This window comes from Panthera pardus, unplaced genomic scaffold (genome assembly GCF_024362965.1).
Source record: "Panthera pardus isolate Hobbes unplaced genomic scaffold, ASM2436296v1 HiC_scaffold_16, whole genome shotgun sequence".
Taxonomy (NCBI): Eukaryota; Metazoa; Chordata; class Mammalia; order Carnivora; family Felidae; genus Panthera; species Panthera pardus.
This window is the reverse complement of record NW_026526721.1, coordinates 121534627-121562510: the sequence shown is the minus strand read 5'-3', so window position 1 is coordinate 121562510 and position 27884 is coordinate 121534627. Positions and strand designations below refer to the sequence as shown.

The 27884-nt window shown below is 37.8% G+C and overlaps 1 protein-coding gene and 1 long non-coding RNA gene across 2 annotated transcripts in view; one reads left to right on the top strand and one right to left on the bottom strand.

The window, feature by feature from the left end:
- Nucleotides 1-221: 221 nt before the first annotated feature.
- On the bottom strand, nt 222-3663 carry LOC128777314 (uncharacterized). The gene is made up of 2 exons (XR_008422570.1): nt 3529-3663; nt 222-652 (listed from the first exon to the last, which is right to left on the bottom strand). It is a non-coding gene; the product is annotated as an uncharacterized LOC128777314 (long non-coding RNA).
- A 23-nt stretch (nt 3664-3686) lies between these two features.
- Nucleotides 3687-27884, top strand: part of SLC25A36 (solute carrier family 25 member 36) — a 39962-nt gene continuing 15764 nt past the window's right edge. The window contains exons 1-4 of the mRNA XM_019438049.2: nt 3687-3947; nt 17927-18091; nt 21759-21836; nt 25579-25679. Of these exons, the coding sequence (XP_019293594.1) occupies nt 3907-3947; nt 17927-18091; nt 21759-21836; nt 25579-25679 (385 nt within the window). The 5' untranslated portion in view covers nt 3687-3906. The remainder of the gene's footprint in view (nt 3948-17926; nt 18092-21758; nt 21837-25578; nt 25680-27884) is intronic.

Genomic DNA, 27884 nt, shown 5'->3' with positions numbered 1-27884 from the left:
ATAAAATAAAACTAACGTTGTCAATCCAAGGTTTGAAACTCATACAAATTGGCTGTACCTACAAGACCAATAAAATCTAAGTGTGTGGGGGGCAGGGGAGGCTGGCATCGGTGTTTCATCCATGCTCCTCCACTCTCCCACAAATTGCTACTGAGAACTTCTCTTTAGCCCATTAGTAATTAAAATTCGAGGTCAGTACCAATCAGGAAATAGAGTAGCAGTGCTCTCTACAGTAAATTTATTTGTTCGTTTTGAGATAAGTATCCTGTTGAGGCCACCCCTTCCCCATCAGTTTCTCTTTCTAGATTCAATTAAAAACTACAACTCCCAGAAGTCCCCTGGGAAGGAATAGGGAGGTTGGGGGAGATGAAACGTGATCTTAGCCCCACTCACCCTGCCTTAACATTCTCCTGGAAAAGCACCTGGAAGCTCAAGAAACCTCTCTGCGCTGGTCTTGAAGGAATCGCTTGAAGGCGTGCTCTTGTCAACAGGAGCAGGCAGATGGCAGTGCTGTGAAACTTCAAGCATGACAGGCAACTCAACTCCGGATCCCCACAAGAATGAGGACCTCTGCAACCACACGCAAGTGGGCGGTGCCAATGTCGTACCAGCCTTAAGGCGCAGGGGTCAGAGTCTCCTTCCACGATGGCATCTGAAGGAAGTTCAAAAGCAAAGGATCACATATGAACTGTTATTGCCCATAAAGGAAATAACTGTTACACATAAGAGTTCTGGCTCCCTCCTCACCAGTTATACAAGATTCATTAAATGTAATTGACATTCACTATGTCAAAAACAGGCAGCTAGAGCTATTGTCTTAAAAGAAATACATCTAAAATGGTGCAGTCACTTTGGAAAATAGCGGAAGGTATTCAAGGGTTTAAACATAGGGTTATCCTAAGATCCAGCAATTCCACTCCCAAGTGTATTACTGAGAGAATTAAAAATGTATGTCCGTGCTAAACCTTGTACACAAATGTTCATGGCAGCATTATTCGTGATAGCCAAAAAGGGGAAATAGTCCAAAGAGCTGATCAGTTGAGAATGGATAAACAAAATGCGTTATATCCATACAAAGGAATACTGTTCAGTTGTAAAAAGGAATTAAATACTGATACGTGCTACAACACGAATGAACCTTGAAAACATTATGCTCAGTGAAAGAAACCAGACACAAAAGGCCACATATTGTATGATTCTATTTATATGAAAAGTGCGGATTAGGTAAATCCAGAAAGATGGAAAGTAGATTAGTGGTTGCTGCAGGATAAGGGAGAGGAGAATGAAAGTGACTGCTAACAAGTGTAGGGTTTCCTTTTGGGTGAGGAAAATGTTCTAGAATTAGATAGCGGTGATGGTTGTATGACTAGGAAAATATACTAAAAACCACTAAATTATATACTTTACATAGGTGAAGTTTATGGCATTGTAAATTATACCCCAGTAAAACTGCTGTAGGGGTGCCTCAGTGGCTCAGTCAGTTAAGCATCATCCTACTCTTGATTTTGGCTCAGGTCAACATCTCGAGGTTTGAGGTTCGTAAGCTCAAGCCTCACAACAGGGTCTGTGCTGAAAACACAGCCCCACAGTGCTCTGGCAGTGAGTGCACTCTCTAAACAAACAAACAAACAAACAAACAAACTTAAAAAAAAAAAAAACTGCTATAAAGAAAGAAATGGTCCCCAAATGTTACTGAAACAGTTTTGGATAAGTATAGCTGGGTGGCAATTTTTATTTCTACTTTTCTAGGTTGTTTTTTCCAAAATGTCCCCCCCTCTGATGGGTAGTGATTACTTTACCAAGTGAAGATATGGAATCGGACAGATCTTGCTGGATTCAAATCCAAGTTCCTTCTGAATTAACTGGATAATCTTGGGTAAACTACTTAATTATTCTACACTTCCGGCTCTTCATGAGAAATTGGGGTGATATATTGCTTACCACAGGGGAGTTGGGTGAATTTAATAAGAGAATGCTGTAAAGTGCTTAAATCAGAGCATGGCATATTAGTAAGTGCGTAAGAAATATCAGCTGCCTTTTTTTTTTAAGCTTTTTTATTTTTTCAAGTCATCTCTATGCCCAATGTGGGGCTTGAATTTACCACCCAGAGATCAAGAGTTACATACACACAGAACCTGGTGGCTCAGTCAGAAGAGCATGTGATTCTTGATCTCAGGGTTGTGAGCTGGAGCCCCATGTTGGGTGCAAAGATTAGTAAAAATAAATAAATAAACTTTACAAAAAAATAAAATAAAGTTTAGTGTCTTGAATATCTTCTAAAAAAAAAAAAAGTTACATGCTCTACCAACTCAGCCAGCCAGGCTCTGCCTGCCATTTCCATTATTAAGAATAAAAGACAATAAAATAATACTAAGTTTTACAGATAGTGCTTATATAGCACTACTGTAGATGTTTTACATATTTTAATGTATTTAGTCCTCACAACTCCCTCGTAAGGTAGGACACTCTTATGCCCATTTTATAGATGAGTATTAAGTGTGACATTTACCAGTGACATGCAGTCTGCACATTTTGTAGTAATTTAGGAACACATAAAGAGCATAGAAAGCTGAGGCAATCAGGGGGGACTTCATGAAGCAAGTGGCCATGGAAGGAAAGATGGGCCCTGGTTAATCCTACATGGCTGGGAAAGGGTAGTGAGGGCCTTGCATGTAGAATGGAAGTTTCCAAACAAAGGGGTGGAAAATAACATTTGTACAATGTGGTGATGAGTACAGATTTTGTGTTATATTATTTTCTGTACCTTTGTGCACCTTAGAAATAATTAACAAAAATTAAAATATTTAATTACTGTGTTCTGAAGAAAGAACACATTTTCTTTCTCTAAGTCTTTGATATACGTATATATATTTACCTATATATTTACATTTACATATATATAAGTAAATGATAGTTTTCTTTATTCTTTCTAAAATAAACCTTGGTTTTTAAATTCTATTTGCCTGTTAAACTACTATGCCTTGGAATTTTTTTTTCATATGGATCTCTCTTACTCCTTATCACAACTGCATATTCCACACTAAGAATGTTCCATAACTTATTTTTCCCTTCCTCACAGATCCCAAGTTTCTGTTACAAGCATTATTTGTAAACACTGTACCAACCGTAAAAGCCTTTCCCATGCACTGTCTGAGGTAGATATCAGGAAGCGGAAATGCCATAAATCCCATATTCAAAAAGTGAATCAAGGGGTGAATGGAAAATCTCTGTACTTCCCTGTCAATTGTGTTGTAAACCTAAAACTGCTATTTAAGAAAGAAATAGTCTTAAAAGAAAAAAGTCAGAGACGGGCACGCTGGCGAACCGGGAATCCAGGCAGTTTCTCACCTGCTCCGGGCCGGAGCGTGGGGTCCCATCAGCCCGCCCGCTGGCGGGCCCAGGAGGCACCTGGTGGAGCCTCCTAGCCCCCGGATTAGGTGCAAAAGCACGGTGACCTACTACCCTAGGGACACGCTCTCCGCCCCGCCTCGAGGCCCTTCATTGAAAAAAAAAAAAAAAGAAAGAAACCTTGGCGATCACGTGAAACCGGCATGCCGGCCTCATGACGTCACGAAGCGCGGACCAATGGGAGCTTCTGTTTATGTCGGGGGTCATCAGAATATCAGAGCCCCCGCGCGCAGCCTCACCCCGCCGCTGCCGCCGCCGCCGCTGCCGCGCCGCTCTCCGGCTCTGGTCGAGAGCGCCCAGCTGGAGCGGGAGGCGGCGCGGCTGCAGCGCCGCGGGGAGGGCCGCGCCGGTTGCCTTCTGCAGCCGCGTCTCCGCTAGCTGGCCCTGCGCCGTCCCTGGGGCACTGTGCAGCTTTAGTCCGGGACTGAAGCTGCCGGCCTTCGCGGGTGCCTGGATCCGCGTCCCGCCTCAGCGCCCGGAGGACATGCGGAAGAGAGAATGAGCCAGAGGGACACGCTGGTGCATCTGTTTGCCGGGGGGTACGGTCCACACTGGGCGTGCGGGCTGGGGCTGAGGGTGCTGGACTGAAGGCCGTGGCCTGACACGCGGGCGACACGGGTGAGGGGGCTCCAACCCGCGGGGCCGAGAGGGTGAGACCCGGGCGGGGAGGGGTGAGGGGGCTTGAGCCGGGGGTGCTAAGGAGGCCGAGGTCGGACGGGGAGGGTTGGGGGCTGAAGCCGGGGCGGGGCGTGAGGCCTTAGGCCCGCGGAGCCGGGGCGAGGCTGGAGCGCGAGCCCGAGGAGCGGCGGGCGGGGCTGGGGGACTACGCGGGCCAGGGCCACGCGTCGCGGCCTATCCAGTGTCCGAGATGCGGGGCCGCGGAGAGGAACGTGGCTGCAGGCCTCACGGACGTTCCTAGGCCTGGGGGTACTGGGCGGAGGTGCCGAGGCCGAGGACAAAATGGGCGCCGGGGCCGCCTCCTCCCTCCCCCCGTGCCGCGCGTGCTGCGAGGCCTCCTCACGTCGCTCACGCAGCACCTCGGACCTCGGATAGCTGTTTTCCCGGCCCACTCCGCGGGGGTGGGTCTTTGGGGGGCTTCCGGCACCGGCGGGGAGGCTTTGGTGTTCGCTCGCCCGCTGGAGCTGTAGGTTTCTCGCTCTCGGAAAATTTTCTGCCCGGGTTTCTCCAGGTTGCGAGATGCGGTGCAAAGCGTCAGTGCCTTTGGGGTCAGATTCTTTTTGTGAAAACCAACCCTCTTGCGTACCCGCTGCTTTTCGTCTGCTGAAAGGAGAAAGTCGGGGGTAGGGAGAGGTCAGATGCTTTGGCCATAGTTACTGTGTGTACAAGATTAGGACTCAGCCTAAAGTCTCAGTTCCCTGATTGCCAGCCTACATGCTACAGATACTTTGTTGAGCCAGTTTAGTCTCTTTTTTAGGTTTATTCCTTGGTTCCAAGTTATTTGGGGAATGCTAGAATTTTTTAAGTTTAAGAGTTACTTGTCTGTGGGATCATGTTACTCCAAAAACGGCTTTGGTGAATTATGCTGAGGCTCTTTTCTGTCTATATGACTGTATAAAGTCTCATCCCCTTAAAGCGTACAGTTTGTTTTAAAATCGACCACTTTAAGACTTTATTGCCAATGATGGCAGTACTTTACTTTGGTTGGCGTATTCAATCAACAAACTCACTGTGCACCAGCCATGGGCCAGTCACTGTTGTGGCATAAAAAAGTGTTTTTCTTGTGATCTGTGAGGCCAAGCTTAGGCGATGTATTTTCCACATTTCTGAGACTTTTACCAATGATCCATCTTTCTGATACGTTAACTAAATCTTAGCAAATTAAATCATTTTTTTAAAAAACCATTAATCATGTAGGTAGGTGTTCTTGTAAAGGTATCTTGTTATGCAAACAATTGGGCTTCCTTGCGTAATTCTATCACAGGTAATACCTGAAAGTTAGGAGACTGCACTGCTATTTTGAGTGAAAAATGGACAAAACCTTTTTCCCATTATGTTATTTTAATAATGTCCATTATTTTAATTGCTTCATTTGTAAGGTGAGAGAGGTGTACTATATGATCTCTAAGGCCCTTCCTAGGTCCTAACATTTCTACTACTCTACGTTCAAGATTCCTGTATTAAGTTTTGTTAAAAGTGGGGCACGGTAACTTGAAGTGTTAGCTTGATTGCACTGACTTCCCTATTTGGATTAAGATCATCGGTCATTTTTTTGTTATGAATACATGTAAAGGCCCTCCTTGTTAGATTTTTCCCTAAAAGCAGAAATGGAGAGTGTTTGCAGCATCTAAACAATAGATTTAGGAGCCTCTCCTCCACAAAGAACCTAGCATTTGCAGGTTATTTGGAGCATTAAAAGGTACTGGGATGTAGGGCCTGATACAACATAGGTGATCAGCCTTGTAAATTCCCTTCCTTTGTATCTCTTGACTTTACATTTATATGTGGTTGCATAATTTGCTGCCATAAAATCTGGTTTATCTTTTTTTTTTCCCCTTGGTGTATCGTTTTCAGAGAAACATTAGAACTAGGAAGGATGGTAAAGATCATCTGGCTCATCCCCTTAAAAATGTGGAAAAATACTGAGGTGTATTGATTTACCCAAGGTCAAACAGCTTTCCATTCATGTAAAATGAGAGCTAAATAATGTCTAACAGATCCTTCTATCTCTCTGTTATATGAAGTCAATTTTATAGAATATTCTGGAAGTCTGTATGTTAAGCATTGTGGAAGTACACATTGGGTTGTGCCAGTAACGTTCTCAATTGGAGATGTTGAATTTTTTTATATATGAAAGTTGCTTACTTAGGCAATTGTTTTCAGGACATTCTTCATAGAAAACTAGATTTCATTATTTTTATCCTGATAGAATTACATTAATTAGGAATTAGGAAAGTTTTTGTTTTTTGTTTTTTGGGTTTTTTTACTTTAATAGTAATAAGCTGAAGAAAAGGAGAGAGATCTTTTTATGAGCTTTACACACAGGGATCATTTAGATTAAGTTCTAAAAACTCAACATATTTTAACAACTAAATAACCTTTCATAGTGGCATTTAATCTTAGGCAAAAATTGAGTATATGGCCTTTGCATCATTTCCCTGATAATTATAATTATGTTCAAGTATGTGTTTATTAGGATTTCAGAGAGATTTCAAATAGCCTAGTAGCTATGTTATTAAATCAGAAACATTTGCAACAGACCAGTGCTGGACCTTGGGTCTGGACCGGTGCTGGACCTGGTTTATCTTTAGGACACCCTTTGGTCCTATTTTGTATTTGCCAGAGTTAATCTTCAGAATTTATAAGGTCATTGGTTAGGTCAGGGAAGTTACAGAAGCAACTCGTGTTAACCTGCAAAAAAGGATGTAGATAAGATTTATTTAAGCTGTACTTCTTAATTTTTTTTAATGTATATTTATTTTTGAGAGACAGATAGATAGACATGAGCAGGGGAGGGTCAGAGAGAGAGGAAGACACAGTCTGAAGCCGGCTCCAGGCTCTGAGCTGTCAGCACAGAGCCAGATGTGGGGCTCAAACTCATGAACGGTGAGATCATGACCTGAGCCCAAGTTGGATGCTTAACTGACTGAGCCACCCAGGAGCCCCTGAGCTGTACTTTTAATAACACTATATGTATGTGAAGATACAAGCAGTATGATATATATTTTTAAATTCTTTAATAAAACTATTTATTGTCTGTTATTATGTCAGCTACGCGTGTGCACCAAGAGGCACTTTGCTTTTTTATTTTGTTCTTTGAGAGAGATTGTCTCAAATAGAAGGAATAAATCTTGGAAACTCCTTTCTAGATTTTTTTGATGTTATAGAATAATGAACTTGTATGCTGTTCAGCTGTCAAACTTGGCTGTTCTTTGCTTGCTAATCAAAGCACTTAAAGCCAGTGAGCAAGCGGCTTTGAATTGTAACTTTGTCTTTTAACAGTAAAGCATCCAATTTAGTACTTTATTACTAGTAGTAGCAAATCACATTGGTGATACCTTGCAACTGATCTTAACTCATAGGTCACATCACTGGATCAGAGGGACTCAGGACCAGTTAGAAGGCAAAAAGAAAGTGAAAGCCTGCTTTAAGGCACTTGAAGTGGGAATGGTCAGGGGAAGTGTGAGAGAGGAAGTTTGGAATGCAGAACCAGAGAGACTTGAAGATAGCTGGATGTCAGAAAGCCTCTGTATGCCTTACACACTCTTCCAACTGATGATTGTTAGCCTTTAATATCTCATACAGAGGAGCTTCTTCACATGGTCTTTTTTTTTTAATTGTGTATATTTAAGGTATACACCACAACATGATGATTTGATGTAAGTATACGTAGTGAAATGATAACATCACATCTGATGCAGTTGCCATTTTTTGTATGTGAGACCATCTGAAATCTCTTAGCAAATTTCCAATATTCAGTACAGTAGTATTTTAATCATTATGTTGTACATTAGAACTTTAGACTTACTCATCCTACATAACTGCAATTTTGTACTGTTTGACTAATACCTTCCTATTTCTCACACCTCTTGCCTTTGTTAACTACCCTTCTATGGTTTTTGACTTCTATGTTGTTTGACTTTTTTTAGATTTTACATATAAATGAGATCATGCAGTTTTTTTCTTTCTGTGCTGGCTTATTTCCCTAGTATAATGCCTTCCACGTTCATCCATGTTGCAGACGGCAAGATCTTATGCATGGCCTTCTTGATCTTGGAGTCATCGCAGCCTCACTACATTATACATTTCTATTTTGCAAGTTTTTTTCTTTATTTAGTTTTTAAATGTTTATTTTGAGAGAGAGTGCACACACATGAGCAGGAGAGAGGGACAGAGAAGAGATAATGCTAAAGAGGCTTTGCATTGTCCGTGCAGAGCCCCATGTGGGGCTGCAGGGCTTGAACTCAGGAACTGTGAGATCAGGACCTGAGTCAAAATCGAGAGTCGGATGCTTACTGAGACACCCAGGAGACCCTATCTTGCTAAAATTTTAAAGCATTATATTGGCTGTACAAATTAATGTTCATGAGGAGTTTGCTCATTATAAATGGTAAAAAAATACGTAAATCAGTATTCATTGCTAAGAAACTTTCTTTTTGGGAGACTAGAATACACCAATTTTTTTTTTTAACGTTTTTATTTATTTTTGAGACAGAGAGAGACAGAGCATGAATGGGGGAGGGGCAGAGAGAGAGGGAGACACAGAATCGGAAGCAGGCTCCAGGCTCTGAGCCAATCAGCCCAGAGCCCAGACTGAGATCGTGACCTGAGCCGAAGTCGGACGCTTAACCGACTGAGCCACCCAGGCGCCCCTAGAATAAACCAATTTTAATATAGAATATTTTATTTTTAATATTTTTATATAGAATATTTTAAATATTTTAAAAATAATTTCTAGTCTTTTCCATTAATTGTTTTATAACTTGGTTGACATAATAAAATGTGCTATCCAAATCTTACAAATTGATAAATGAGACAGTATATATTTAATATATTTTAGTTGTACTCACACATTTAAGTTGTGAAGCTGAATATGCATGTATTGTCCCTGCCTTCCAGCTATTAAGTTAGCATGCTGCTTTAATCTTGCAGTAAATTGACCAGTGCATAAAAAATACCTCTACCCCCAAGCACTTAAGATGTGTAATAATAACAATACAGAAGAACAGATTCTTCTCCTTATATCCTTCCTGGTTAAATTGCATCTAACTTAATATAGAACAGCATGCTTCAAATTTATAGCAACCCATTAGTGGATTATGAAATCAATTTGGTTTATAACCAACATTTTTAAAAAAAGATAAAAATTCTGCAAAATGTGCATGGGGATATACTGCATCTTGATGTAAAATACTCCTTCTGGATTTAAGTTAGAGATTTGAAAGGAAAAGAGCTGAACTAAGAATCAGGAGATTTGGTTTGTTCTTTAATTGACTGTGAACGTAGAGCAACTAATTTTCCCTTGGAGGATTTTTGTTTCCTCATCTGCAGAATAAGGAAGTTGGGCCAAATACACTGTCTCCTACCTGTTAAATCCTGAGTTATCAAATGCTACAATGTTCATTCACTCATTCAGCATGAGTGCTTGCTATGTCACAGGCCTTAACAGAGATGTTGGGGTTATTAGTATTGGATATAAATTGCTGATTTCCTGATGCTTACATTGTAGCATCAGGGAGCACAGCAGAAGATAAAGTAAATAAAATATGTTAAGTGACAATATGGGCTGTAGAAAAGAGTAGTGCAGGGAAGTTGGATAAAGAGTCAGTGTAGGGGTTTGAGAGAGAGAGTGCAAGCAGGGGAGGAGCAGAGAGAGAGAGAGGGAGAAAGAATCCCAGGCAGGTTCTGCACTGGCCACAGAGAGCCCAGTGTAGGGCCCAAACTCATGAACCGAACTGTGAGATTATGACCTGAGCTGAAGTTTGATGCTCAACCGGCTGAGCCACCCAGGCACCCCCATTGTAGGGGATTTTTTATATGGTGATCAGACAGGACATCACTGAGAAGTGACAACCAAGCAAAGATGAGGTGAGGTAGTAACCCATTCTCATATTTGAGGCAAAAATGTGAAGATGAAACAGCAAGAACAGAGATCCTGAGGCAAGAGCATGGTTCATGTAGTAAACTCTAATTAGAGTTAGAGCAGAAGCCAGTGGCTTGGACCAGGATGGACATGACGAGAAGTGGTCAAGATTCCTGATTTATTTATTTATTTTAAAAAAATGTTGTAATGTTTTTATTATTTATTTTTGAGAGCGTGAGAGAGAGCATGAGCAGGGGAGGGGCACAGAGAAAGGGGAGACACAGAATCTGAAGCAGCTCCAGGCTCTGAGCTGTCAGCACAGAGCCTGATGTGGGGCTTGAACTCAACCACCAGCTGTGAGATGTGACCTGAGCCGAAGTCGGCCACCTAACTGAGCCACCCAGCTGCCCCAAGATTCCAGATTTATTTTAGGGTACTGAGTCCAAGACACTTGCATACCATACACATCATTTTTTCATGGGGTCCAGTGAGTGGGTCCCAGACACTTCAACCATATGCTCCAGTTAAAAACCCCTGCTGTTCCAAAAAAACAAATACTGCTAGAGTTTTGATTAAAATTATTTTAAAAATAAATGTATGCATATCGTGTTTTTTTAAGCTCCTTTAAGATTTTTATTAATCAGCATTCCCCATCTCCCCTCTCTCCACATTTCCTTCCTAGTGGGAACCTAGTATATGTCTTAGCTATGTGGAATTTTCTTCATACTTTCTGTTCTGGTAGATGAGGATTTAGTTATACCATTCTCTAATTCCCCTATCTTTCTATTCTCAGTAGATAGTTACATCACAGTTTTTTGGTTAAATCAATGGGCAGTGTTTACCTTATTGTGACACTATAAATATTGGTGATAGTAGGGCTCAGTTATTGACCTTTTCTTTCTTGAATAACTTCATTTTTCCTCCCTTGGAGTTAATAATCGCTGCACATTTAAAAATGCTTAGTGGGGCACCTGGGTGGGGTTAAATGTCCTATTTCGGCTCAGGTCATGATCTTATGGTTTGTGGGTTTGAACTTTGCATCGGGCTGTGTGCTGATAGTTCAGAGCCTGGAGCCTGCGTTGTATTCTGTGTCTCCCTCCCTCTCCGCCTCATCCCCGCTTGTGTTCTGACTCTCTCTCTCAAAAATGAATAAATGGTAAAAAATTTTTTTAACAAAAAAATTAAAATGCTTAGTAATATGGGTACTTGAATATTTAGTTTTATATCATCAAATATATTCATCTGTCAGTCTTTTTTTCCTGAAGTTCTTCATCCCTCTGAACTTTGTTACCCAAATCCTTTCTGGACTGGTTATTTTCTAATCCTGACATTTCTTGGGATTTCCTTTCTCCCTCTCCTGTGTTATTCATTCTGTTCCTAAATTCAGTTCCCCAGCCCCCATTTTATTGAGATATAATTTGACGTAGAACCTTGTATTGTTTTTAGGTATATTCCCTCCTCTTTTTTAGATTAAGCCCTTAACTCGCAGAACACATTCTTCAGTAGCTATGTAAGAAAAGGTACAAGGTAGGAAAATTCTTAAATATTTCTTTGTATGCGAGTGTATTTATTCTTTCTGCTTGACAGGTTTGGTACAGAATTCTAGAATAAGTAATCTGCAGTTGTTGGGAATTCTATTCTTTTTTTTTTTTTTAATGTTACCTTTTATTCTTCGTGGAAGTTGATAATATCTTTGTTCCCAGCATTTTATTTTATTTTTTAAAGTTTATTTATTTATCTTATTTTGAGAGACTTAGCAAGCAGGGGAGGGGCAGAGAGAGAGAGCATCTCAAGCAGGGTCCAAGCTGTCAGCACGGAGCCCAACGCAGACCTTGAACTCAGATCGTGAGGTCTTGACCTGAGCTGAAGTCTGACGCTTAACCAACTGAGCCACCCAGGCACCCCTTTGTTCCCAATATTTTAAAAGATTGTAGTAGTGCAACTTGGTGTGAGGTTTTTAAATATCTATTGATTCTACCTGTGAAACCTGACCAGAGATTCTTTTAAGCTTTTTTTTTTAAGTTTATTTATTTATTTTGAGAGAGAGAGACTATGAGCAGGGAAGGGGCAATGAGAGAGGGAAAGAGAGAATCTCAAACAGGATCCACACTGTCATCGTGAGTTCAACCTGGGGCTCCAGCCCATGAACCTAGCAATCATGACCTGAGCCAAAACCAAGAGTTGGTTGCTTAACTGACTGAGCCACCCAGGCACCCTGACCTCAGAGATTCCTAAATTCATGTTCTTTAGAGATTTAAGCTTCTGCCTGGGAGCATAGTTTTACTGGTAACATGGTGGTGAGTGGGAGGGGTAGATCCCACTACGGTATCCCAACTTCACTATATAGCCTATCAGCCAGCCCTTCTATTTTCAGTTCTTTGCCTTACTTCCATCTTGAATACTTCATGCCCTTAATCTTTAGGCCTCTGAGATTCTGCAGGGTAAAACTGCTGCTTTCCTTTGGTATTTCCTTCTTTAAGCCTTTCTTCCTCTTTGTTAAGTCAGTTACCCCTTCTTACTTGCTTCATTGCTTGAAATCTTAGGTCTTGTTCATTTCTCCCCTGGTTCTCTGTCTTTGTGGCATATTTCTTTAGACAGTTGAGGTTTTTGACGTGGAGAAGAAATAGTCTCTAGTTAATCCCTGTTGTCATAAGTAGAGATTTTGTTTTTTTTAGTTTTTTTTAATGTTTATTTATTTTTGAAAGAGAGAGAGAGACAGAGTGTGAGTGGGGGTGGGGCGGGGGGGGGGGGGGAGACACAGAATCAGAAGCTCCGAGTGATCACAGAGCCCAATGCTGGGCTTGAACTCGTGAACGGCGAGATCATGACCTGAGCTAAAGCCAAACGCCAAACCTAATGAGCCACCCAGGCGCCCCTCGTTAAGTAGAGATTTTAAGTGTATATTGACTCCAAGAGTTTTTTTCTGCATCGATTTTAATGATTTCAGCTTGGATAATAATTTTAAATGACTTTAAGATAAAAACAGCATGAGAGATACTGGAGTGTCACCCCTGTGCTTGCATACCTGTTGCATTTTGTAACGTAAAACTGCTTCAGGACAACCTGAGTGCTTGTGTGAACACCTACTTACATCACTCCCTAGCTCTGTACAATTTAGATCCTCATTACTTGTTGAATTATGTTTTTAGGAATTACAGTATATATATATCTTGTCTGTGGTCTGACCTTAAAGTATTTGTAATAGTTTCTGTTACAGAATTTTAGGTATTACTATCAGTAATAGATGCTGATAACTTCAGTAGGTAATATTTTTTTAGTATTTTCTATGTGCCATGTCATGAAATACTATACATGGGTTATATCATATATCATTTTTACAAGAAGACTGTTTTCCCCCAGTAGATTGATTTTTGTGTGTATAATAGGTTTATTTTCTTGGAATCAGGAGTAGGGTAAGAATCATGGCCTATGTGCTACCTTGGCTTTTTGTTTTTATTTATTTTAATTTTTAAAAAATACTTTATTTTTAAGTAATCTTTACACTCAATGTGGGGCTTGAACCCATAACCTCGAGATCAAGAGTCGCACACTCCACCGACTGAGCCAGCCAGGCACCCCTATATTTATTTATTTTAATTATAGAAGTAATTCATGTTCATTCTGAAACCCAAGAATACATTTTATGTTTTACAGAATATAAAACCAAATATGCATGATTATTAAAATTTGGGGCCTATTTCATTTTTATGTTCAATAAATTTACAAAGTAAATATACTAAGTAGTTAAAAAGAAAAAATCCAGGTAACTTCACGTTAAAAACAGCTATGATCTACTCTAAGTAAACCACTATTGTAGTGTGAATACGGTGTTTTACTGCACAGGTTGTCTTCAGTTCTGCAGCATATACTTCAGCATGTACTGTGATGATTCACATTTCTTGCCACTTAGCCCTCACCAATGAACAGAAACAAACTTGTGGCTTCTGTTTAAGATTTTGCTTCTGGTCTTTTACATAAAGGTGACCTTTGGGGCGCCTGGGTGGCTCAGTTGGTTGAGTGTTCAACTTCAGCTCAGGTCATGACCTCACAGTTTGTGAGTTCGAGCCCCTCGTTGGGCTCTGTGCGGCCGGCTCAGAGCCTGGAGCCTTCTTCGGATTCTGTGTGTCCCTCTCTCTCTGCCCCTCCCCCAGTCATGCTTTGTCTGTCTGTCTCTCTCTCTGTCACTCTGAAAAATAAATAAACATTAAAAAAAATTTTTAAGTTGACCTTTGACCAACATTGATGTGAACTGCACAGGGTCCACTTACAGGCAGATTTTTTTGGGATAACTACAGTACAGTACTGCAAATGTATTTTTCTTATGATTTTCTTAATAACATTTTCTTTAGTTTTATTGTAAGAATACAGTATATAACACATACACAAAGTATGTATTAATCAACTGTTTATGCTAGTGGTAAGTCTTCCAGTCAACAGTAGGCTATTAGTAGTTAAGTTTTGAGGGAGTCAAAAGTTATGTGTGGATTTTTGACTGCATGGGGTGGGGGGGAGGGGTTGGTGCCCCTAACCCCCATGGTATTTTACGAGTCAACTGTAATGAGGTTTTAAGCCTGTTTCATAGCTGTTTAAAAATAATATCTGTTCCTTGTTTATTGAGAATAGAGTCTCCCTTGAGCTAGTTAATTTTGTTTCAAATCTCTTACAGCCCTACTATTTATCTAGTTGATGTGTTAATTTCTGACACTATAATTATGGTTTTGATCTTTTCTTTTTGGGGGTTTAATTTTTTTAATTTCCTATTTAAAGCTATAAGTGGAATTTTTAGGAGACATTAAGTTTATTATGATTAAGATTTTGACATAATGTAATTGTATTCAATTGCAGGTAGTTCATATACTTAACATTTTTTTTTTTTTTACTAGTTTTCACATATTCAGTTTTTTCATCAGATTTATCAAGGTATATATAATAAAACTCACCCTTTGTTAATTGCATAATTCAATGAGTTTTAGCAAATGTATAAGGTACTGTAACTACTATAATCAAGCTATAGAACCTTTTTTTATCCCAAGAATTCCTCTGTGCCCTTTGCAGTCGGTTCTTCTCTCCTCCACTACCTCTTGGTAATCACTGATCTCGTTTCTATTCTTCTAGTTTTGCTTTTTCCAAAAAGTTATAAAAAAGAAATGTCAAAAAATAAAAGCCTTTTGTCCCTGACTTTTTAAAGTTAGCATAATGCTTTTGAGATTGATCCATGTTGGTGCTTTTTATTGCAAGATAGTAATAATTCATTATACTGATACGCCATAACTTGTTTATCCGTCTTCAGTTGATAGACATACTGGTTTTTTCCAGTTTGGGGTTATTAAGAGTACAGCTACTGTGGGGCTTCTGGCTGGTCAGTTGGGTAAGCATCTGACTCTTGATTTCCGCTCAGGTCATGATCCCATGGTTCGTGAGATTGAGCCCTACGTTGGGCTGCACACTGACAGTGCAGGGCCAGCCTTTAGTAATTTAGCCATTAATAAATAGATCTACATCTGTTATATGTCTATTGTATCTCATTGTGATTCTAATTTGCATTTCCCTGATAAATGATTTTGAAAAACCTTTGTATGTTTATTTGCATCGATCTGGTGAAGCGTCTTTTCCAGTCTTTTGAGTTGTTTTTATCATTGAGTTATGTTTCTGGATATAAGCACTTTATCAGATACGTGTTTTGCAAATACTTTTGCAAAATATTTGCAAAAGACTGTTGCTTATCTTTTCATTTTTTCAATGTTTATGTACTTAATTTTTGAGAGAGAGCAAGAGCAAGTGGGGGAGGGACAAAGAAAGAGAGGGAAACAGAATCCCAAGCAGGCTCTGCCCTGCCAGCAGAGCCTGACATAGGGCTTAAACTCACAAACCCGCAAGTTCACGAACCGTGAGATCATGACCTGAGTCAAAATCAAGAGGCAGATGCTTATTAACTGACTGAGCCACCCAGTCATCCCTTGTCTGTTCATTTTCTTAACAGTTTCTTTAAAAGAGTGGGAATTTTTAATTTTGGTAAAGTCCAGTTTATCAATTTTTTTCTTCTAAAAAAATTTTTTTTAATGTTTATTTTGAGAGAGAGAGACACAGAGCAGGAGTGGGGGAGGGGCAGAGAGAGGGGGGGAGATACAGAATCCAAAGCATGCTCTAGGCTCTGAGCTGTCAGCACAGCACAGAGCCAGATGCAGGGCTTGAACCCACAAACTATAAGATCATGACCTGAGCCGAAGTCAGCCACTTAACCAACTGAGCCACCCAGGTGCCCTTATCAATTTTTTTCTTTTATGATTTATGCTTTTTTGTTGTTATCTAAAGAAACCTGTGCCTAGCCCAAAGTGAAAAGAATTTTTCTCCAAATGTTTTCTTCTGGAAGCTTTACAGTTCGATGTTTTACATCTAGGTCTATGATTCATTCTGAGTTAATTTTTTAAATATAGTATGAGATAAGAGTCCAGTTTTATTTTACATATGGATGTTCTCAAATTTTTAAGTTGTTATATTTTTCACTTTTAGCTCATAAAATTTGTTCTGGTTTTATTTCCTTGATGGCATGTACTATTACATCAATATAAAATACCATATTTTCTTAAATTTTATTTGTAGTGATATTATTGCCATGCCTCTGTTTTTTATTATGTGTTATATATATGTATGTATGAGTGTGTGTGTGTATATATATATATATATATATATATATATATGGATGTAAATAAACATACAAAGGCTTTTCAGAGTCATTTATCAGGGAAATGTGAATTAAAATCACCATGAAAAAAAATATATATGAAAATAAATATATATAGAGATACATATATATATTTAATTCTAGAGGTAGAATTGTTTAGTGTATTTCTGTGGTGGGCTGCTTTTCTTTTTCTTCCTTTAATGCCCATTTTGGAGGTCCAGGTTACCTCTGATTTGGTCTGCTTTTCTCTTTGACTGTGGTAAGAGCTCTCCTGAGTGATTTTCATCTGGTTAAAAGCAATTCTCAGGGTTTCACTAAGTACTTATTAATGCTTTAATTATGTCCCACTCTTCCATTTAAAAAGAATAATTATTCAGCCTATCTCAAATTCCTTTAAAAAGTTTAAATGATGTCATTTGTTAAGAGCTTTATTATTTATCCAGTTTTTATGTTTAAATTAGATTCTTATAGGTAAGCCTGCCTACCTGGTACAGATTTCTACATGTGGGCCTGATATTACTGATTTTGAGATTCACATGTAATTTTTTTTGTAGATAAGACACTTCTGAATATTTGAATATTTAAAATAGGAAATGTATGATTAACCATCAATGGTTAATTTTTATTGCTCTGAAGACAATTTCTCCGAAGTTTTGAAAGATAGGATAGGAGTTTGAGAGAGAAGATAATACTCAAATAGTGATCTAGGTTTCAACAGAGCCACGAGTAATATTTGGGCAAGGAGCACCAAAGAAACCCTTAGAAAAGTATTTCAAACTATGATGTGACTTACCAGTAAATTTTAGTAACAATATCCACCATTGGGAGTCTTCTTTAATTATTTTTGCTAGGTAAATATTAAGTTTGGTTCTTTTTCTTTTTTTTCTTTTTTTTTTAAGTTTATTTTTGAGAGAGAGCACGCACATGCGCATGAGTAGGACAAGGGCAGAGGGATGGAGAAAGAATCCCAAGCAGGCTACGCACTGTCAGTGCAGAGCCCCATGTGGGGTTCTATCCATGAGAGGCTTGAACTTAGGAACCATAAGGTCATGACCTGAGCCAAAATCAGGAGTCGGACACTTACCTGACTGAGCCACCCAAGTGCCCCTAACTCAGTTCTTTTTAGCTACTAATGGTGTTTATATGCAGTCAAATAAATGAAGCATTAAAATAGTTTAATCTTCTAAAATAAAAAATTGTACATTTTAGTGCCTTGATGAAGCCCCCAGTTGCCCACTCATTTTACAGTCTAAATGTGTATACTAAGTAGATTTGTTCTTTTCATTTTTTCCCAGATGTGGTGGTACAGTAGGAGCTATTCTGACATGTCCACTGGAAGTTGTAAAAACACGGCTGCAATCATCTTCTGTGACGCTTTACATCTCTGAAGTTCAGTTGAACACCATGGCTGGAGCCAGTGTCAACCGAGTAGTGTCTCCTGGACCTCTCCATTGCCTAAAGTGAGAGCACAGTATTCGTGAATCTGTTTTTTTTTAGTCTGTTTACCTTAGTGATGCCTGTGTGTTTTGTTCATTTATATTCTGCCACATTTAAAAAGGTTTTTTACAAACTTAATAACAGAGTTACTCAATTATATTCATCAGAAATGATCATCCCTAATGGAGAAGAATAGTTAGTTGGATAATATAAGATGTAATATTATTTCCAAATCATGTGTATTTGGAATATTTTTCTACATTTATCCTGGATTTATTTTCTAAAGCTATTATAGGTATTCTATTTTGGATTATTTATTTATCTTTGAAATGTGATAGTGTTAAATGCTAACTCTTTGTGTATGTGCTTTTAATTTTCCAAGTACTGACATACTGACACAAGTAAGTATATCCAATTAATGGCAGTCTGTGATTTTTATATAACCTAAACATAACTGAGATTTAAAGCAGAATTCTACTGATTTTAACAGACCATTCACTGTTTGCTTGAAATTTTTTGGTGGTTTGAAAAAGATTTGTTTTTACATTTTACCATACTTCATTATGTTGCAAATTAGATTTGAAATTTCAAAACTACTGAAATTAGGTTTTACGTGTTCAGACTTAGGTATGTAACTCGTATCTGCCTTATCAGGTCACTTGGGACATGATCTGTTTGAGCTTAGTTCAGTAGTGTTTATTTTGTGGTAGCAAATAAACTCATACTGTGTGTTTACCGTGGTTACCGAAAGATTTCATCAGTCTTTTCTTTTTAAACTTCTCTAAGTACGTGGATAGGTAGAATAAAATTGCTACCAATTAATGAAAGTTACAAATATCTGATGAGTAATAGTATTATCAATCCTGATTAGTAATATCTTGATTAAAAATAGAATATTTTATCTACTAATAATAGGTTATTTAAATATCATGATTTTGCCTTTATTACCATTGGTTATCTCTCCTAAACTTCTTCCTTTGACTTTCGTAACAGTACTGTATTTTTTGTCTTTTTCAGTGGTTTTGCTTTCTCTGATTTTCCTCAGCATTAGGAATCCCTCTCTGCCTCATTTTAATTTCTGTTTTTCAGGCCCTCTTATAAGAGCTAATTTAACATGTTTCACCTATCCTCAGTGTTGAGGTGACTTCCAAGTCTGCATTCTCTGCCTTAACATCTCTTCACTCTCATTCCCATTGTTTCCCTGTTCAGGCTCTGTCCCAGTCAGTCTGATTCATGGCTGCTTTTTTTTCCCTAACATCTTTATTTGAGGAATAATTCACATACCATAAAATTCACCCATGTAAAGTGTAAAATTCATTTTTAATATATTGACAGAGTTGTGCAACTATCATCACCTTCTAAATTTGGAACGTTTTCATCATTCATCACCAAAAGAAAGCCTTATCTTGTTAGCAGTCACTTCTCATTTTCCCTCTCTTCTCTCCCCTTATCCTCTATCCCTAGGCAACTCCTAACCTACTTTCTGTCACTATACATTTGCTTTATCTACTCATTAGTTGATAGACATTAGGTTGTATCCACTTTGGGGGTATTATGAATAGAGCTATTATAGACATACACATTTTTATTTTGGGGGGATATACTAGGAGTGGAATTGGTGGGTCATATGATGACTTTATGTTTCACATTTTGAGGAACTGTCACACAGTTTTCCAGAGTGGCTGTATCATTTTACATTCCCACCACCAGTGAGTGAGATTTTCAATTTCTGCATTGTTTTACTGTCTTTTTTTATTAAAACCATCCTAATGAGTGAAGTGTTTCATTGCTTCTTAACCAGCAACTTTAGGGATCCCCTGCTGGGCTCCCTTAGTTTCCTAGGTAGCTCATGGATGAACTTCAAGAGCTCAGTAAATTACATGAAATTGTTTGCAAAATTGTGAGTGTTAGCAAATGTGTATTTTTTTAAAAGAACATTTACTACCTTCCTTAATTTCTCAAGGGGATTTATGATACAGAAAGGGCTAACAAGCATTTAATCTTTAAAATGTGCTCTATAATTTGTTATTTTTAACTCTGCTTCTGTCTAATCTAGTTTTATCAAAAGGGGTTCCGTATCACCTGTGTCAGTCGTCTGAAGGCATGGTAAAATGCAAATTACTGAGCATTGTCCTATACCTATTGAATCAGAATACTTGGAGGGTGAGATCAGAGCAATTTGTGTGTTTTGGGGGGTTTTGTGGGTGGTTTTTTTAGTTTGTTTTTTTTTTTTAATTTCAAGTTAGTTAACATATTGTGTAATAATGATTTCAGGAATAAAGTTTAGTGATTCAGCACTTATGTATAACACCCATGCTGAAATTGGCATTTTATTTTTTTTTCAAAATTTTTTTTTTTAACGTTTATTTATTTTTGAGACAGAGAGAGACAGAGCATGAACAGGGGAGGAGCAGAGAGAAAGGGAGACACAGAATCTGAAACAGGCTCCAGGCTCTGAGCTGTCAGCACAGAGCCCGATGCGGGGCTCGAACCCACGGACCATGAGATCATGACCTGAGCCGAAGTCGGACACTCAACCGACCAAGCCACCCAGGCGCCCCGAAATTGGCATTTTAAAAAACACTCCATCAGTAATCAATATTAAGATTTATCAAGTGCTTACTGGGAGCCAGGTGCTCTTTTAAGCACTTTATATATTAATTTACTTATTCCTCACAGTAACCCAAAAAAAAGAGTACTGTTTTTCTCTGTTTACTGCTGCTGTAAATAAAGATAAAAGACATTACTTTATGTTCTTATAACTGGTCATTTACCAAAACTGGGCTTCATATTAAGAAGTCTGGCCCCATAATTCAGGCCCTTATTGAACCATTATGCTCAACTGCCTTTTAAGCAATTATTCTTCTGTGTATAGGTGGTTGAGAACCACTGCCCTAGCCTATTAACTCTAAGTTAAAATAAGTTAAAATAGCTATTCTCTTTGTTTCTTCTCACTTTCAAAACTTAATACCTCACCCTCAGAAAGCCTTCCTCTTCCTTTCCCTGCTGGGCATATTAATCTAGCTTGTATAGCATTTGCTTATTAATATAGTCTGTTGAATGGTTTCAGTATAATTCTTTTTTCCACAACTGGTTATCAAATTTCTCAGTGGCAGGTGCCTTACCTTCTTTCTATCTACTTACTCTGCTCAGTTTTTATACAGTAAGTATTCAATATAGTAAATGTTAAATGAATAGAGAGAGAAGTGGTAACAGGCTAACCATTTTAGTACCCTAAAGGAGGTTAGGGTGACAAATTTTGACAGCATTTCACAGGAATGGTTGTATGAGATAATGTTGCAGTACTGAGAGAATTGTCTGATACCAAGAAAGGACCCCAAATACTAGATGGGGAGCTGCATTTCTCATTGGGAATTGAATTTGCTGGTAAAGATGGTAAAATGGAGGATATCAAAGATCATAGTAGCATGATCATATGAAAATAAATGTAGAAATTATACTGTAGTCTTTAAAAGTTTTAGGAAAGAATCTGATTGGAGTTCTTTTTACTATCATTTATCAGTCTGTGCTGTGTCAGGAAAAACAGATGTTCACAAGTAAGAAAAACTGACCAGAAAAGCACAACATCATAGTAGAAACATATGGGTTTAAAAGTCTAAGTTTGCTATACAGATAAAGTACTAGACTTTGAAAGACATTTCCTTTCTAAATAACATTTTTCTCTTTCAGGGTGATCTTGGAAAAAGAGGGGCCTCGTTCCTTGTTCAGAGGATTAGGCCCCAATTTAGTGGGGGTGGCCCCTTCCAGGTAAAAATAATTTTTTTAAGTTAAGCAGAATTGTGGCAGTCTTTCTTGTTTCAAGCTTAATGACAGAAGATGCTGAAGAGAAGTCAAGGTGGTAAGGATAAAGCACTAGGGTGTAAAGAACAGACATCTGTAACCATCCAAAAAGATGGGCAGTTTGCACCATGTGGAGGTCATTGGGAAGCAGCTTTTGTACCAAGTTTCAAAAGGCAAAAACCAAACTAAAGGAACCAGCAGTGAGAAGAATACCTAGAACTCTAGAACTAACCGTATTTTTTGGATTCTAGGACAAGCTAAACAGGTAGAATTGTTTCATTGCCTATTAAAGAAACCAAAAAGGCCATAATACATTAGTCATTTTTCTCTGCGGTCCTTTTGTCTTAGACTTTCTTCTTCCATGATAGAATACTGTAGAGTTCACATTCAGAATGAAAATGCAAATCTAGCTCTCTGTATCCCATGTACTAAGTCCATGTCTTATTATTTATTGGGTTTCAGGTTTTTATGGGCTCTTTTCTCTCTTAAAAAACTATACTAAAAATATTACCCTTACTGTAGAAATTTAAAAAAATGTATAGCATAAAGCTTGACATTCCATCTTAAACATATCACCTCTTGTGCTGTATGCCTTCCTGCAGATACTTACTCTTCTCTTTACAATAACTATCGTTAAAACAGTTTGGTGTATAGTCTTCTGTTCATTTTTCTGGCTTATCGTGTATGTAAAATATATAGTATGTATACTTATCACCATTTACATTAATTTTTTTCTTTTATAAATTTACTTTTTTTTTTTTTTTTTTTTTAATTTTTTTTAACGTTTATTTATTTTTGAGACAGAGAGAGACAGAGCACGAACAGGGGAGGGTCAGAGAGAGAGGGAGACACAGAATCTGAAACAGGCTCCAGGCTCTGAGCAGTCAGCACAGAGCCCGACGCGGGGCTCGAACTCACATACCGCGAGATCGTGACCTGAGCCAAAGTCGGATGCTTAACCGACTGAGCCACCCAGGCACCCCTAAATTTACTTATTTAAATTCAAGTTGGTTAACATACAGTATAGTATTGGTTTCAGGAGTAGAACCCAGTGATTCATCACTTAGGTACAATACCCGGTACTCATCCCAACAAGTGCCCTCCTTTTTTTTTTTTTTTTTAATTTTTTTTTTTTTTTTTTTTTAATGTTTATTTATTTTTGAGAGAGACAGAGACAGAATGTGAGTGGGTTAGGGGCAGAGAGAGAGGGAGACACAGAATCCAAAGCAGGCTCTAGGCTCCGAGCTGTCAGCACAGAGCCCGACATGGGGCTACAACTCACGAGCTGTGAGATCATGACCTGAGCCAGAGTCGGACGCTGAACCAGTTGAGCCACCCCGGTGCCCCAAGTGCCCTCCTTAATGCTCATCACGAGTCTAGCCCATCTCCCCCACCCACCTCCCCTCCGGCAACCCTCAGTTTGTTCTGCATTTAAGAGTCTCTTATGGGGGCGCCTGGGTGGTTCAGTTGGTTAAGCGGCCGACTTCGGCTCAGGTCCTCATCTCGCGGTCTGTGAGTTCGAGCCCCGCGTCGTGCTCTGTGCTGACAGCTCAGAGCCTGGAGCCTGTTTCAGATTCTGTGTCTCCCTCTCTCTGACCCTCCCCCATTCATGCTCTGTCTCAAAAATAAATAAAGTTAAAAAAAAAAATTTTTTTTTTTAAAAAGTCTCTTATGGTTTGCCTCCCTCTCTGTTTTTGTCTTATTTTTCTTTCCCTTCCTCTGTGTTCATCTATATTAATTTAATCATATTAAAAGTAGTTCATGAAATTTGCCTTGAAGCTTTTTCCGTTGGAAATCATGTAGGTTTTTTTTTTTTAAATTGCATAGTATGGCTATTCTGTCATTAATAAGTATTCCCTTACTGATAAAACTTTTAGATTTATCAGATTTCCACATTTTTTTCTGTTAAACAGTGGTTTTGTCAACATAGTTGTACTTTTATCTTTGATTATCTAAGCAAGTGTATTTCTTTATGATATTTACTTAAAAGTTAAAATTTCTATATAAAAGAACATAGGCCTATTGTAAATTAATATTGTTCAACTGCCTTCTAAAAAGGTATCTCATATTTTTATTCTCAAGTAGTGAATTAGTTGCTCATTATCCATATACTACTCATGTTGGCAACTATTCATGTCTTTTAATACTTGCTAAAGAGACCAAACGTGATTTTCACTGTTTTGATATACATTTGTTCAATTTTTGGTATAGTCACACCATCATTCTTATAATTATTTGCCATTTGTATATCACTTCCATGAATTACCTGTATATATTCTTTGCCTGTCTTCTCATTAAGAGGTCTTTTTTCTTTTGTCTTATTCATTTCTAGGAATGCATTGTATATACCTCTTCATAATTCATCATCATTAAATGTATTTTTTTTCTTACTCATAAAGTAGAATGTTTTTGTTTTGTTTTTGAGAGAGAGAACACGAGTGGGGGAGACAGGGAGAGAGGGCATCTTAGACTGGCTTGATCCCATGACCCTGGGATCATGACCTGAGCTAAAATCATGAGTCAGACGCTCAACTGATGGAGCCACCCAGGCACCTCAGCATGTTTCATTTTAAATTATATTAATTTCCATTTTTCTTCAGCACATTAAAAAAGACTCTGGCTCTTGTACTTGTTTGCATATTATGTTCCTTATTAGACAGATAATCAGGATTGTTGGGAAGTAATAGGATATTTGATGCAGCAAGCAGGTAATTTAGAGCCTGGAAAACAAAACAATGAGGAAGTAGTTGAGATGCATAGAGTCACAGTCAATAAGTTAATGGGAAATATTTACAGATTTAATGAAATGTTTACAAACATTAAAAAATATGACATGATAGGGCTGATTTCTTTGGAATTGTGTCTATTTAAGGATACTGTGAACTACTCTGTGTATAATGTAGATTAGAATATACCACAGTATCTCAAATTTGTTTAATATATTTTGATTAATTGGGTCAGTTCTACAACCCTCTCCTCACTTAAAAAAATGTTATATATATATATGATATATTGTATCTTAATAGTTTATATTAATATAAACTATATTAATTACATACTTAATATTTTTTTAAGTGCTCATGCCATATTTACTTAAGTGTGTTTAATTAAGCTTTACCATTACATAAGCCTTCCAGCCTTACGTGTTTTCCCAATATCAAAATCTTCTACAAATACTTTTTATTTCAGTTGCTGTGAAAGTATTGGGGCTGGGGTAGTGAGTGTCTTTTTGTTAGAGGATGCTTTGCATTTGATTAACTTTACATCAAAGTTTGTCTTTTTCTTTCTTTCTTTTTTTTTTTTAATGTTATTTTGAGAGAGAGAGAGCATGCAAGTGGGGGAGGGACAGAGAGAATCCCAAGCAGGCTCTGTTCCACTGGTATGGAGCCTGATGTGGGGCTCGAACCCATGGACTGAGATCATGACCTGAGCCGAAACCAAGAGTTGGACACTTAACCAACTGAGCCACCAGGCGCCCCAGAAGTTTGTCTTTTTCTTAATGAGTCATTGTAAGAAGTACTTCAGGATCTTCACGGAAAAAATACAGAAATTATAGAAATAATATAGAAATTAACCTGAGGTTATGTGAGACTTGGCTAAGACTTTGTTTTTAGATTTCTCTAAAATTATAAAGATTAATTTACTTGTCATTTAAATCTTATGAATTTAAGCAACATGCTTGTTGATAAAATTTAAATCTTTATTTTAGAGCAATATACTTTGCTGCTTATTCAAACTGCAAGGAAAAGTTGAATGATATATTTGATCCGGATTCTACCCAGGTACACATGATTTCTGCTGCAATGGCAGGTATGAATATCTAATATTAAAAGGCAAAAAAGTTTCCAAAAGCTAGAGACTTAATACTGAATTACGATGAATTTACATTGTACATTTGTACTTTTAAGACAATGTTCTCTTCATTGATTAGCATCTACAAGCATAATTCTTAAATTTATTAGTATATAGTAAATTTCATCAGGAGGTATACGTAAAATCTGATACCAGTTGGCATTTTTGTAATTAGGTTTGTGATAGCATACAGGTAATATAATATTTACATTGTCTTGTGTAGTCCACTGTATATTTAGTGATCATTTTTAACAGTTTAAAGAATCCAACCATAATTACATATAAATAAGTTATGGAGCTGTAATTTACTCTTCTCTCCTCAATTTCTGTTAGTGCCTTTTCCCTTTTTGCTGCATGTTTTGGCTTCTGTCTGAAATGTGCCGGCAGTTCTTGGTAAAGTATTCATTTTGTCCTGTGCTCAAATGCTGAAGTTTTTGTGATGTATTATTGATAACTAAGAGTCACTAATTTATGTATTTTGAAATATATGTTTAGCATTCCATATAAATCACACTAGATAGCACTTGAAATTTAGGCAACGGCTATGTGTACATGCTTGCTGTAGAAATGTTTTCCAGGGACTCTTCTATCATCATTATTGGGTTTATATGATTCTGAATCAAAGCAGCTAGTTCTGGGCCTCTGCACTGCCTTAAAGATAAACTAGGAGATTGATTTGACTAGTCTGGTTTTGGAATCATTTGTTGCAATGCGTGTTAGACAAAGCCACGACCTTTGTTTGGTTCATTCTCTGCAGTTTTCTGAGATTCATTGCGGATTTAACCATACCTCATGTTTCCAAATTATGCTATGACTTTATTAAGCAGATTATGACTACTTTCATCAACTGTTGAGCAGTAAATGGAGTGTCAATTACGTGTTTAATGAGTGCTTTAAACTGTTAACCACTTTCTGTTTAGAAATAAATTGGATCAATTTGAACCACATACTTTAACAAACTAAGTGTAAGTTGGAAATAACTAATTTCTGAAAGGTCAATAGCCGTAATAATCTACCATATACTTTACAATTATTCTCAAGTCTTTTTATACTCTGTAATTGTTGACTGACTTGTTGAAGTTTTAAAGCTGGAAGGAAAAACCTTAGAGGTCAAGGAGTAAACTACTCTTATTTACCCATGAGGAGAGATCTTGGGCAAGTTACACAGTTTGTATGAACCTCTCTTACCTTATCCTAGGGATGTAGATTGCGCTACAAAGATTTGGATTTTGAGAATTAGTTCTTTAATACCATAGAGATCATCTAGTTACAACCAGAATTTTTTTTAATGTACTTTTTTATAGATGTTGAATATGAATAGAAATGATTTTCCCTCTACAAATTTGAGTGGTATAAGGTAAAAGTTAGTGGCTAATTTCAAATTATATAACCACTGTATTAGGATCTTTAAGAATGTATTTCTGGATTACCAGTGTTCATGTTTTTGTTTTTTAAACCCAGAAAATTATTAAAGAAATGTTAATCTTTCTTTTTTTTGTTTTGTTTTGGAAGACCTGAAGTCAAGAAAGTAGATGAGTGGTCATTTTTATTTGAGGATAGTTGTTACATATTCAGTGGTGCAAATTTAGGGTTTCAGAATATCTTGATTCCCAATGGAACATCTTTTTTTCATTAGGATAGCTCATCAGAATTTATTACTATTTTTGCATCATGTTGCAAAGAATTTCAGTGGAATTGTCATTTTGTACTTTTTTCTCAAACGTGTACAAATGTCAACTCATAGTTTTATATCTATACGTTGATATGATTTTCCAACTTGAATTCCTTGAGTTTTTGTAAATTGATGGTCCTATTGTTCAGAGATTATTACACTATATACTTATTGTGTAATTTGCAAATACTTCTTCCATTTGTTTGCAGTTACATTTTTCTGAGAATTGTGCTTTCAGAGCTTCCTCGCACTATTCATGAGCATTAACACTTAGCTTCGCAGTTTTTATACATAACTACATGGTTGGTGAAACTGAATGGTCCCTGTGCAGACTCATTAAGGGAGCCTTTTGCCCCCTTCGTTCTTGAAATAATCTAGACCAGATTGCTCTGGTTTTTCCTCAGCATTACTTTTAGAAGTCTTCTAAATATGAATTGGGGGTACAAAGTGCTTAGAGGCAGTCATGTGAAAAATTGTTTTTTAACTGGCTA